This window comes from Photinus pyralis, unplaced genomic scaffold, assembly GCF_008802855.1.
Source record: "Photinus pyralis isolate 1611_PpyrPB1 unplaced genomic scaffold, Ppyr1.3 Ppyr1.4_LG3a, whole genome shotgun sequence".
Lineage (NCBI taxonomy): Eukaryota > Metazoa > Arthropoda > Insecta > Coleoptera > Lampyridae > Photinus > Photinus pyralis.
In genome coordinates, this window is record NW_022170509.1 from 10,722,804 (window position 1) to 10,736,490 (window position 13,687).

The following is a 13,687-nucleotide window of genomic DNA, read 5'->3' on the forward strand; positions in this document are numbered from 1 at the left end:
TGAGAGAAATGCACATTCTTAGGAAAATTCGATCCTTATCAGGATCAGAGAGTTCATTTCTTTCCTGTTAAATTAAGTCCAGCCGATTTTTATTTTACTTTCTGGTCTGGAAATGACGAAAGTCAGATTCTCTCCCCCGGGAAACGTGTCACGTTTCTATGTCACTGGGGGGAGCTATAATAGTGCCCAATTTTTAAAGAAACTCGCCAAATTGGCCGCCATTTTAAATATCTCACTTCCGATCGAGATTTCGCTTTGACAATAGGCATCTTCGGACTCAAAAAGACTGGTTGCCAAAAAGTAATATGAAGTGTTCCTCGAAATATTAACTCGTAGGTATATAATTTCTACTCTTCGAATTTGTTAGTGTTGGGATGGGGGAAAGAACATTTTTGGTATTTAAATGTTTCTAAATTTTATACCGTATTTAAATACGTTTCAGCGTTTCTGTCACAATTTTAACTTGTATTAACCTTGTATCTATGACGCCATATATATCGAATCGATTTTGATTAGAATAAAAAGCAGGGTCCCTACGTTAGGTACCTACGTTACTGCATTTCCCTTGACACAACTCTTACTCTTGTAAACTAACAAAAGGGAATATCAAGAAATCCTTATGTACTTCGTGAATTATCCAAATGAAATGAATTTGTCTGCCATTACATTATCATTTCCCATAAAATCGCCGCGTCTGCCGCCATTTCAGTATTTCTCCATGCTCGTAACGTTGCTAATTAACATGACCTACGTTAGGCTGCCATATGACCACAGTTGTTTTTTGTAAAGCCACCGTACCGACAGGTAAGCACGTAGGTAAGTAGCAGTAGTCCCCCCTCACTTAACCCGTTCAAGGAAGAGAGAAAGTTTGCGGCCATGGCTGAATATGGTAGTGTTGTGTATTGGGTGTAACGAAGACAGTTAAATGGACGTGTAATTTTAATCATGCCTCGAAAGTTATTGAAGTTTTTGATCCTGTTCGACAATACGTCTTTATTATATTTCCCGGGACAGTTCCTATCGGGCAGAGTCCTTATCGAACTGCAGGATGATACACCCGCACTCGGTAAGAATACTAGATGAGCATCGTCATCTCTAGCAACAAAGAAAATAAAAGAATATAATGACCGCTAACTATCGGTTTTCCTCTTATATTATTTCCTTTCATATAATTGGCGCATTTAGTTAGTTTAATTGCTTATTAGGACGCGCAATCCGACGCTTCTTTAAATTACGACAAATATCACATCAGGCTTAAAAATTATGTAACTAATTACTATGCTAGTATAACCAACCTGAAAATCGATTCTATTTTTGTAACGATATAATGACATTTATTAGGTAATTGCGAAAACTACACGCCTACTAGCAACACAAATTATTTAGTTAGAAATAATATAATGATTTCTTGTTTTCAGGTTTACATTTCCACGTTGTTGGTGAGGGGGTAGTTCGTATTCGCACCCCTCGACAGGAAAGGCTGTATGATAGGGAGAATTATATAGATTTTCGAATGCGATTACTTGGAGAACCTGGTAAGGCTTAAGTTAATGTTGAATTATCTACTTATATTTTGACAGTCACGTGGCCTTTGATGGCTTTTATCGTTGTATATACACCTCAATACAATGCTTTTATTAAAGGTTCAGCAACAATTTCGAAACACAAAGTAATTTTCAAGAAACCAAATTTTGCATCGCCACCACCGGAATATTTGCCCTCAAAACGTTCGCCTCCACGTAAATTCCCTCACGAGAACTGGTCTTCGAACTATTTACCCCCTCAAAGATAAGTCACCCTTAAGCAAACCTCCTACCTGAAGGGAATGCAATCTTTTACCTCGTTTGTTTTACATTCACAGTAAATTCAGTGGCATAAAAATAAATAAATAAATTTTATCTATTTACTCCATGTACTTATAGTACATACATAACTAGGTATTTACTTGTGGCAAAGGTAAATCACTTACAAAATAGTAATTTGCGACAAATTTTACACGTTGACTATTTAATTCGCATGTAACTCACTCTTGTAAAAGATTCAAAATTGAATTTACCCTGGGTCCATAAAGCTATAGCTTCATGTCGTATGGTCAAAAAACTGGATCCATGGACACGAAATCAATTTGACCAATTTGAAGTTTAGAACGGTCCAGAATGACCACTAACTATTTAAGATACAGGGGACGTACTGATCAATGCATGGAAAATGTGCTAAACTTACTCGCCGTAGGGGAAAAACCTTTTTACTTGTTTCTATTAGAGATATCAAAAAATGGCGTTTCTATGAGATCGAACACCGTAACCTCCGTCTCCCCTATAAGTTTTAAATTATGACGTATTATCTGTGATGGAAAACATTTGGTCTTGGAAAATATTCTTCGAAGATACTCTCGATCTGCACCTAATAAGGATAGAATTTGTGCACCTTCAGAGCTCGTCGAAAGGTTAATTTACTTACGTATCTAAAAAATAGTAAACATTCTGAAATTATTGTAACCTAGTAACTACTTGTTCTATTCGTAAAATACTACAGGTTGAACAACACACTCAATTTAATTACTAACTGTATCTGTAAATTGAAATTTTTTATTTCAATTACTAAAAGAATTTATAATTACTCATTTTTGTTAAATATATTATGAATGAGCAGTCCAAATGTGCCAATGTATTTCTAAAGAGCATCGCAAAGGGATACGTTACAATTCAAAATTTAGGGATGGAGCGGCTGTGGTTATGGGGTTGAAGCTGGTACCTTACTTACCAAATTACGGTACTATGGATTCAGCGTAAAAAGTCAAAAAAATAATAAGATCATACCTTACTGTAAGACTGCAATACGTTGTGTTTAACAATTCCGAGTCAAGCTTGTTACCGATCAGTCAAGGAGTTCCACAGGGCTCAGTTCTTGGACCAATCCTGTTTCTCATCTCCATTAATGACCTGCTGAAATGTAACCCTGAGTGTAATTATATTTGCTGATGATACAACTTTAGTAAAGGGATACACTAATATTTTACCTTACTAAACAATTTAGGAGAAGTTTGTAAATTTGACAATACATGAAAATTAAAATTCTTGTTATTACTTTCAGTTGCTAAACAACCCTCACAAAGCACATAGCGTAGGCGGTACAAATTTTTTCGTTGCATTTTGTGACAAAAGCGTGAAACTCGGTACACGTGTTCATTAGGTCCAAATAAAACTTTTGGCCCGCAACACCCACCGAAATTTTCGTGTGGGTTCAAAATTTGAACACTTTTGTTCAAAAGGCTGTTCAAGGTTTTAAACCTGTAAAAATTGACGAATTTCGGCATTTTAGGGGTCGTTTTTTAATGATTTAGGGTCGCTGGTGCCAATGGCCGCATTAAAAAAGTTGCATATCTGACCCTTAGGCCCCAAATTTGGATTATTTTCAAAATAATGGTTACATCTTGAATTTGATAGTTTTAACCCTGCGTGATGTTTCGGATGTCGATTCCAGCTAATTTGGACGTGCACTACACGCTAGAAATGTTATATTGAAGTTAAAACAGTTTCTGGTGTGTAAATAGGTCGTTAATTGTTCAATAATTAATTTGTTCAAAATTTGGAAATTCCATACTTGGAGGATTTTGCCGTTCTTGGTGTCGTTTCCATATAATTTGTGGTTGCTGATGCTGATTTTGTATTCAAAAACAGATGCGACTCATAGTTAGGCCCTTTTCCCTTATTTCCCCGGATTGCACCAACTATTGAATGACAAGGAAAGACGAAAGAGATGGGCATTTCATTAAAATTCGGAAGCGGGCATGTTCTTTGACGGGGTATGCCGCCTATGCTTCCATTAATGCCTTCCCGTAATCGCTTGTTGGGAAATCTGTACTTCCATCAGTCAGTCTGGAGCTCACTCTACGACAAGTAACATCTCGCAGCGAGCTAGTTCCGTCCGACTCGTGCCCCTGGAAATGTGGATATCGCAACGATACCGTGAAACGCGTTCGATCGCGACGCAGTGCGTGGACGTGTCCTGAAGTCGCCGAGGCAGCCCCCAAAGTACATCTGACGGCGGGCGGTACGATTAGGCCGCGAGTCACAGGCGTTTTAACCCCTGCGCCTCGCTGTAGGAACAAAAGTGTTCAAATTTTGAACCCACCCCCGAAAATTTCGGTGGGTGCTGCGGGCCAAAAGTTTTATTTGGACCTAATGAACACGTGTACCGAGTTTCATGCTTTTGTCAAAAAGTGCAGCGTTTACCTCGATATTCAGTTGTACCGTCTACGCTAACACTACATTCCCCACATTACCCCCTTTCCAATGGACACGATACATATTTTAATTAACTTCTTTTTGGGTCCTGCGTCCGTATCTAGTAACTTTTGGTTTTTGAGATAGCTTTGAGGTTGGACTTTTTTGGTTTGTTGATTGGTCCTCATTTAAGAGAAAAGCGGGATTTATGCACTATTCAAGCCCGTAGCCAGAATGGTGTAGCAGGGGTGGCTGGTATCTTTCTAGGTGGGACTTCCTCTGTACATTTTGTAAAGGAACCATCAACCATAATTTCTAGTGGGGACAAGACCACGTTCTAGGTGGGGCTGAGCACCTGATTAATTATTTAATGGGGAAGCAATCGCACACAAATATAAACAGAATATTAGAGAACGGAACATAATTTGAACAGCCAATTTCTGAGTTCAAAATTTTGTTGCTAAGTGAAACAGCAAACCAATAAAACAATGTGGGCAATGGACTTTCATGGCAACGAGCAAAATGTAGCAAAATCAACTTTTCCATGAACCAGAAGACAGAGAACAGCTTTAAAGGGCCATCAAATTGGGTGTGCTACTAGACTCTCGGTACTTTTTCAGCGACTATGTATTCTTTTGCAAAGTGTTCCAGAAGTGAAAATCTCAACAAAGTTTTGACTTCTATTACTCTACAAAATTTTAAAAATCGATTGTCACTAAATGCAAATTTCAAACTGTTATTTCGAATGCGATACTATTATTGAGGTCATTAGTTCGATTTACATTTTAAGCTATTTTCGATTATAATTATCAGATTACTCATTTAACCGTTCTCCTTTAAAAATGAAAGTTCGTTAGAATCTACCAATAAATTTCACCGCTTCGGGTTACGCACTAAATTCAGAAATCTTATTTTAGGTCAAAATGGATCGGTGCTCTCTCCGGGCATTCACAGTTTTCCGTTCAAGTTAGGACTTCCCCTAGGACTGCCGTCTACGTTTTTGGGCAAACACGGGTGGGTGCAATATTACTGCAAAGCGGCCCTGAAGGAGCCAAACGGGTTGACGCACAAAAATCAACAGGTGTTTATTGTAATGAATCCCATAGACCTAAATCTGGAGCCATCCATATTGTCGGTAAGTAAATCCACGATCACAAAGAGTTTTAGCCCAAAGTGTCATGTTCATCAATCACGCCATGTGGTTTGATCTCCAATGACTAATGCGAATAAATTTTTGAAAATTTGTGCATAAGAATTATTCAGTTTTCATTGTAATTTCGGTTTTGTAGTAAATTAGCCAACTTTTTTATTTTTTATGCAGTAGCGCTTATTTCTTCATGGATCTGCCGAATTAAATCCGACTAAATTAAGTGCTTCACGAAAGCTCGCCTCCAGGAATTTTCCCGAAAGCTCACTTCCAGAAGAAAACACGACTTGTAATTAAAGTGGCTCTAAAAAGCGCGTAGGAAAAAGAAGAATTGCATTTGGGATAACTATCTATTTCAGTGATATGCCTCATTAATTTAGCTATGGCGACGAATAATATTCTGGAGGTGAAGCCCAAATTTACCGTGAGGAATTTACTGGACGTTTTTTTTTAGATTTTTGTTATTGGTACCCAATTAGCACCTAATTCTGAAATGGTTTAGAAAAAAAATTGGATTTACTGAGGGGGCTAACTTAATGGGCATTTACTAGGGATTAATTCTGAACATGTTTTGTCTAAATTCGAATTCAAAACTATTAATTTTTTTGTATACCCGAAAAATTAGTTTGCATCTGATAAGTCCCCCGGTTTGTTTGATCGGCTCTGGGTAAATGACACCAAAACTCCAATTGAACTTTCAGCTTCTGGGGATCAGCCCTGCTTGGTTGGAAACTAATTTGTGACCAAATTTTAGTTTCAAAAAATCAAGGGTGCCTTCGAAATTAAAAATAAACGTTTTTTGCATACCAGTCTTTGGGGAGGAGATACGCAAATTCTAGATCTTTTGATGTTTTTATTTTTTAGCCGGATTTTTTGAAGGGATCCGAAAAAATGTTATTTCAAAATAGGATGTATAGGATGTTTCTCTGTCCCTGCCAAACGCTTGAACCCATTCGGTTGAAACTTTGCACAGTTGACCTATCCCCACAAGTAATGACCCAATGACTCCGTAGGGTCACACCGAGGTGCTCTGCCGCTTTTTTGGATGCTCTTTAGGGGTTTTTCATGTTTTTGGTGGTCAGCCTAAAATATTTTAAAAGACGAACTTGTTTTGGAAGCATCTCTGTCACTATTGAGGATTTTACTAAAAAAAACTGTTTCATTTCTTAGTAGAAAACAATGCTCTAAGTTTGAGCCCTAAATCAACGCAAACTTCAGCATACGACCCATGCAATATGTTGCCCTTTTAGAAACCATGCACTCTGTGTGCTTCAACATTTCCATTTTTCAAGTAAGCGTGATCGTGAAAAACCAGAGGTTCGTTTGATAACAAATTTAGCGATTATTTAATACCTGGCGTAATGAAATTCAAACTTCGTAACATGATGAGTGATTTTAATCTCTTTGTGGTGAATTATTTCGCAAGTATGTCGCATCTACTGCTGGTAAATATGCAAATCAATAGGGTAGACTGGTAAATACATTATTAAATGCAAATTAAAACCTTAAAACCGTCTTAATATTTTTACTCAATTTTAGTATGCGTTGTTACACACCATTAAGATTAAACTTTAGCTCATCGTAAAATTATCTGACCTTAACATAGTTAAAAAGTATTGACTTTCACAGCCCTATTCCACTATAAAGTCCTTTTTGTTATATAATAGGGGATGTTTAATTCAAATTGAACGTTGTTTATTAGAAAATAACTGACAGCATTTATTATTATACCAAAAGTAATCAGTCAATTGAAACGAAAAGGCACTACTACTACTAGGTTTGATTTACGAATGGGGGTACATGTGGTCAAGCACGAAAGATTTGAAAACGTGGAAAAGAAAAGTCCTGTGTAGGTTCACAAAAACATCGATGCTAGGATGAAAGAAGGATATTCTGCCACTTAAAAACAAAATTAAATTCATCCCCAGGGCTAATTCTTGGTGAGCGTTCAGTTCAAACTTCTGCAGCTCCTTGTCAAACTATGACGATTACTCTTGCAGTATGAATGACCACTTGGTTGAAAGATAACATCGCAGTTCCATGGAAAGAATCCAAAATTGGAATGCACTTATGTTTCCTACTTTTAGCAACCGTTTCGATGCGAAATCGAACACAAGCTCGGTGTTAGCTGCGTTGGTTCTGGACCTGTAGTATGTAGAGTTACTTTGGACAGAGGCGGATACGTCCCCGGTGAAAGCATAGGTAGTCTAATACAATTTTTCTTTAAGAATTCATTTCGAATTTCAGGTATTTCGGCGAGTGTTCAAAACAGAAGTAACGTAACGGTAAAAAGTACTCGAGCGGCTCTTACAGAAACTATTCAGTATATGGCGAGAGGAAAAGTAGTACAATCGGAACGTCGAGAATTAGCTTGTCTGACGAGAGGAAAAATAAGACCCGGAGAGTCGGACGAATGGACCAACGAACAACTGTACGTGCCACCTTTGCCGCCTACAAACTTGCGGGGATGCCATTTAATCAAAATCCAATATGATGTTTATGTAAGCATATTCTTGCCAGTTTTCATTGTCGAATATTCCTATTTTAGTTTATTATCGAACCGAAAAGCTTGGATAAGGAGGTAAAGCTTCAGTTACCCATCATGTTGGCAACATATCCTTTAAGAACAGAAGAGAATGGGGCGTCCTACAAATCTGGCACACACTATCCCTCGACTCTTCCAATCTTTCGACCTTGGCTAGAGGATAAACCAGTTTTGGACTGATTCATAGTGCCATCATCAACTTTACTATAGTTTAAATTAATAATAATTTATTTTCAATAATATTAATAATATTTAATTTGATTAAAAGCGAAGCTTTAATTTTACATTAACTTATATTTATCAATTTGTTATATAAATATACCTCCCTATGTAATATTTTTAAAAATTTGTGTGCTGCGACAATTGTGCCAAATTATTGTACTAACCCCATAATTGCAAAAAACTACTAAATAATATTTTTATAATTCTTCCGTTTTTGATTGATATTGCTGTGACCTTAGTTTGACCAAATCTACCGCACTTCTGGAATTAGCAGTGAAAGTAACATTAGGTACGCACTAAATCTTACATTAGAATCAGAAAAGGGTGAGGAACCCTAGCCCGCAATTCGCGCGGGAAAATTTGTACTACGCGAAAGCATTCAATGGCGAAAGTAATTCGGTTCGTGTTAACCAAGAAAAAGCGGGAAAACTTGACCATCAGGTGTAAAAAAATGAAGCAATGGAGATTATGGGAGGGATGTTACAATTTCATTAACCAGGAGATATCATATATTACTGAGACCAATGAAAACTAATAACGGAATGGGATTTTGTACAAGAAAATAGAGTAATGCAGGATTATTGATAGGGATATAAGACGATTACGGTGAAAATATGGGATTGTGGTAAAATGAAAAAAATTGCGAAATTACGAGAAATGTTTAAACAAAGTAAAAGAGACTGGCGTTTAGAAAAATCGGAGTATCAAAGAGCTAGTAGTAAAATGTCAGGATTTTTATAGGGTTGTGAGGGGTAAAATTGTAAGATATGATTTAAGTTCATATATTTTATGAAGTGAATAACAACTGATACCTTAAATTACGTTGGGGGTTTTGGCTCAAATAATAATAGTCAATATTTTGAATTGTATAGGATGCGTTAGAAACAAAATAAATACAATTTGAAGATGTTGATCAACACTATGAAAATAAATAAAATGGTCACACATCGCATGTGTCCAGCAACAAAAAATTGAGAACGAGGAGACAAGAGAAAAAATAAATATGGAACAACTTATATTGTAAAGGTTATAAGAAAGAATCACATGCGCCCAAAATGCTAAGTTAAGGTCCTAGGGAGGAAGGCAGTAAAATAATTAAACGTTCGGAAAAGCTTAATTTTTTATTAGTATACCTAATGGTTCCTATTTTCATAGGAGAGGTTTCCTTTTCAACCTGTTACAATAACGAATCAACTTCAGGATCCGAATTACAGTACGCATATCCACATTTGTCCGTCCTATCCTATCATTATATTTCTGTTAGGCCGAAGGAGTACGTCCATGATCCCAGCCTCCTCATTATTTGTTGTTGTTATAAGCGTGTTAACATTAGATAAGAACAATTTGAACAAACGGGGGAGGGGGGGGGCTGTATCCCCCCACTTGATGTTTTACAAACTTTGAAGCCAGAAACGATCCTAAATAACTAATTACTATACATCGCGAGTTTTATTTCAAAATGAAATTTAATACCGATTCCATGGCCGTAGCCAGAGGGGGGCAAGAGCGGTCTGCTCGCTCTTGGGACCCACTTTGCCCGCTCTTAAAATTTGCTTAAAATTTGCAATGTAACATGCTCATAAATTATCAAAATTTCTTTAAAAAATTAACAGAACAAGAGATAAAAACTTCAACCATTAATATTAATTAATTAATATTAATTAAGAAGATGTTTTAGGTTGAAAGATGGATTTAATAGTTTTCTATTATTTAATAGTGCCAGCGCTTTTTCTTCGAAAACGACATTTTTCGGTTTTTTGCCCTGAATTTCGCGATTTGTAGAGCTACAAGAAACTTTGAAAGGGAAAATTAATCAGCATGAAAGTGTGCGTAACCTTGCCCATTTAAGCGACTTTGCATCTCGTACGGTTTACGAGACCCCCTTGGTGTCAATGAAAAAAAACTCACCCTGTATTATTATCATTTTATTATCTTTTTTACCATAAGGGAGATCCGAGGAGAGATCTACAAATGACTTTTTAAGTCGATACAATACACACATTTCTTGGGCATCGAGCAATCGAGTTTGGTCTTTTTCACACAAAAATTGGTGCATAAATAAGGATTTAAATCGATATTGGGCAATAATATACTAACTACTAACATTAATTCTTGATAGTTGTCCATCTGGAACCATAAGCTTTGTTATAGCGAAAACCAGAAGTCGATACAAGTTCTTCTTCCCAAGAAAATCTACATAAATAACGATTTTGACATTTTTTGTGAACAAAAATACACATGGACCACTTCTTGGGCATTGCGACATTGAATTTCCCAAGAAAATCGATGCATAAATAACGATTTTGACATCCTTTGGATAAAAATATTTTGGTCACCAAAAATAGACATGACGTATCATTTCTTGGTTATCGAACAAACACGTTTGATCTTTTTCCCAACAAATTGGTGAATAAATAATAATTATGACCAATTTAGAGCTATAACACGTGATGAATTCCAAAGTTAATTTTGATAGTCGATACGAGGTCTAGGGACTGAACTATTGTACGAAACGACACGCAGACGGACGGAAATGTGAAGTATGACTTCTTTCGTGGATTGCGCTAAAAACGAATTGTTTCAGCAGAACACAGCAAACTATTAATATTTCGCCTGCCCGCTCTTAGTAACTAATCTGGCTACGGCCCTGACCGATTCCCAAGTGCCATTTTAGAGATATATTTTCAAATCAGAACCGAGGGTGAGTAAAAGAGAAATCTAATTAAATGTTTCCCTTTGTGCATACCTTCCCGTAGGACTTTTTAGATTGTTTTCACAGCACACGATGTCGATGAGTAAATATTTGGTGCTGACGTTGGCCCGAAATTTAGGTAACCTTGACTGAATGTTCTTGATGATTAAATAAACTTGTAAGAAACACAGGAAACGAATTCCTAGGTCACTGGAAATTTAATGAATTATTCCTTGGGTGATGATAAACATAATAATACCATTGAGTAAATAAATCCTTCACTCAACGATATTACTGTTAACCTACAAAAATATACATTTTCCAATTTGTGTTCCTATACGCAGCAAAAATAGATTTGCATTTCAAAAAAGGCACTGACACATGTGAGCAGGAAGGATAAATTTGTTTCTTATGTAGGTAGTACTTTTCTTTCAAAAGGCCTCCAAACTGTTCCCTTCTCTTTCAAACCCTTTGCCATTTTCCATGCTCGTTCCAGTTGATTTTAAACAAAATCAAAATGGATTAAACCAATGTTTCTTAACCTGTGGTCCTGGGGGTCCGCGAGTATGTGTACGGGGGTCCGCCGTCGTATTTATAGACATTTGCAAAAAAAGCAGCACCAACCTTCACATTGAAACCGTATTTTTAATTTTTATAAAAATGTACTTTTTTCAGTACTAAAATAAATTGTCCGAAATTTATTCTTTTTTTTTATTGAGGGGGTCCTTGAAATTGTTCTTGATTTTTTAGGGATCCGCGGACTGAAACGCTGGATGAAACGGTAGTTATTAAGAAATATTTCACAAAGTACTCTCATACGCAAAAAAGTAGAAAGTCTAAAGATTAACGACAAAAAAATAAAAACAAATTGATGTGGCCCTGCAAATCGAAATTTACCTTATACGTCACACGTCTTACGTATAAGTACTCCGTAATGGTCTTATAACTCTGTTCTGTCTCGATAATTGAATTTCATCTTCATACATGAATTTAGCGTTTACACATTTTCTGGACACTAACAAATCTAACGATCTGCTATACATTGCACTTCTATTTCAAAAGAGAGACGATTACGATAAAACATCGTACATTCACAATTGCAGAAGGTAAAGTACGTACGGATCCGAAAAATATTGCAAATTTTAACGTGCGAAATGTAACCCCTCTCAACTATGAAAATATATTTCAAAACATTAACCACCGAAATACTACCCCTTCACTTAGATGATATCCCTCAGCCTCATCAAAACCTTAAAGTAGGTTACATTTAATGAACTTTACATCACGAATTGAGGGTTTAGACATTTTACAAGCTCAGTCCTAGGATTTGATTTATGCGCCGTTGAACAGCTCCATAGTTTACGCACGCGGATTAGAAAATGCCGTCGTAATATTATTTTTTACTAAAGCTGAAGCGAGCAAATTAAAGAGGTAAATTAAAAATCACCATTCGTTTCCAATCAAAAATATATTAGAAGGTAAATAAAACCGCTTCAAAGGAGATTCTCCTCATTGAAAGGCACTCTTTATGGTGAAATGCAATAGTTTTGCTATTACGAATGGATTTTGATTAGACTTTTCTAGCGCTATTTCTCTATGACGTTTGGAGATTAAAAGAATCCAATATGAAATTCGATTTTGCTAAAGTATTCTCAACAACTCTTAAGATAGACGAAGGTTTATTTAAAAACGACTTACGCTTCAGATTGGATCGGATGGCACCATCCCTCTGGTATGTAAAATTCAAGAAATTCGCAAAGTCACTACACGCCTTGAAAAATAACAGTCAACTAAATTAAGAAAGTTACCATTCAATTGCACAATACAAATCTTATCTCACCCGTGAAATGTTGATCTCAGGTGATGAATCTGTTAGTCCAGCAAAGCGATAACCGAGCGAAACTCGTATGGTATTTAATTTGTTTACAAAATAATAATCACATTAGTTTTATTTATTTGGCATAGCGGATATAAGGTACGGCGTTTTTGTTAAAGCCTCAAAGGGGATGGCGTCTGAAAGTGCTTAAGAGCTGTGAGAAAACTGCAAGTGCAGTTTTGTTTCCATGCATTTCAACGAATTTCCTAGGATTTGGGAAGATCTCCGCGCAGTACCAAATTAAAAATTCCCTCACTCAGTAGTTTTGACTCATCAAACGGGGTACAATCCAGCACAAAAAGAGCTATGCGGGGGGAACCGGAGTATGCTGGCTGATTTTCCAATTATATTGATACTTGATACTTTGGCATATGCCTGGCGTAGCCGCCTCTCCCAGAATTTAGTCAACTGTCGTGGGGATGTGTCCCTGGTAGGGATGCATCTTCACTACTTTTGTTGCAATTGCGCTGGGTGTAGGAAATGCAATACCAGGATCGCGGGATCCCGAAATACCGGGATTCCGCAGCATTTTTGCGGGACGAATCCCGTACGGAAATGGAGCGAGATCCCGCGGGATTTGCGGGATTGTGAAATTTATCGAGCACAGCCACGGGTAAGAGTTTAAAATTCATTAATAAAACGCGTAACCGAAAAGTCCAAATACTTACACGTCGTCCTTAAATCGTAAGGACATTGACTTTCCCATTTACCATACATTCGCAATTCCCTGATTTTGATTATTTCGTACTTTTTTGTTGTTGCGGTTCATGCAATAATTACGCACTAACTTAAATGTGTGACTTTGTTAAACAGCCATGAGTGCGAAAATCTGGCTTATATTTTGCTCCTATTTTAAACGTAGATACCGTTATTCCTGTACAATATTTTTTGAACTCGTCTGTTGTTTATACAAACTTTTGTAGTAAAAGTGGCTATATGGAAATATTGTAGTGAATATTCTAGAAACAGATAAGCATAA

The 13,687-nt window shown here is 36.7% G+C and overlaps 1 protein-coding gene across 2 annotated transcripts; it reads left to right on the forward strand.

The window, feature by feature from the left end:
- Window positions 1-787: 787 nt before the first annotated feature.
- Window positions 788-8,346, forward strand: LOC116165469 (arrestin domain-containing protein 4). 2 transcript variants are annotated; one of them, XM_031479931.1, is made up of 7 exons: window positions 788-804; window positions 856-1,066; window positions 1,419-1,535; window positions 5,144-5,361; window positions 7,461-7,575; window positions 7,621-7,874; window positions 7,922-8,346. In XM_031479931.1, the coding sequence occupies exons 2-7, from the start codon at window positions 946-948 to the stop codon at window positions 8,096-8,098; spliced, it is 1,002 nt and encodes a 333-aa protein (XP_031335791.1). In that variant the 5' UTR covers window positions 788-804; window positions 856-945; the 3' UTR covers window positions 8,099-8,346. The 2 variants fall into 2 exon arrangements, with proteins under 2 accessions (XP_031335791.1, XP_031335790.1); XM_031479930.1 differs by lacking the exon at window positions 788-804 and having other exon boundaries at window positions 819-1,066.
- Window positions 8,347-13,687: the final 5,341 nt, after the last annotated feature.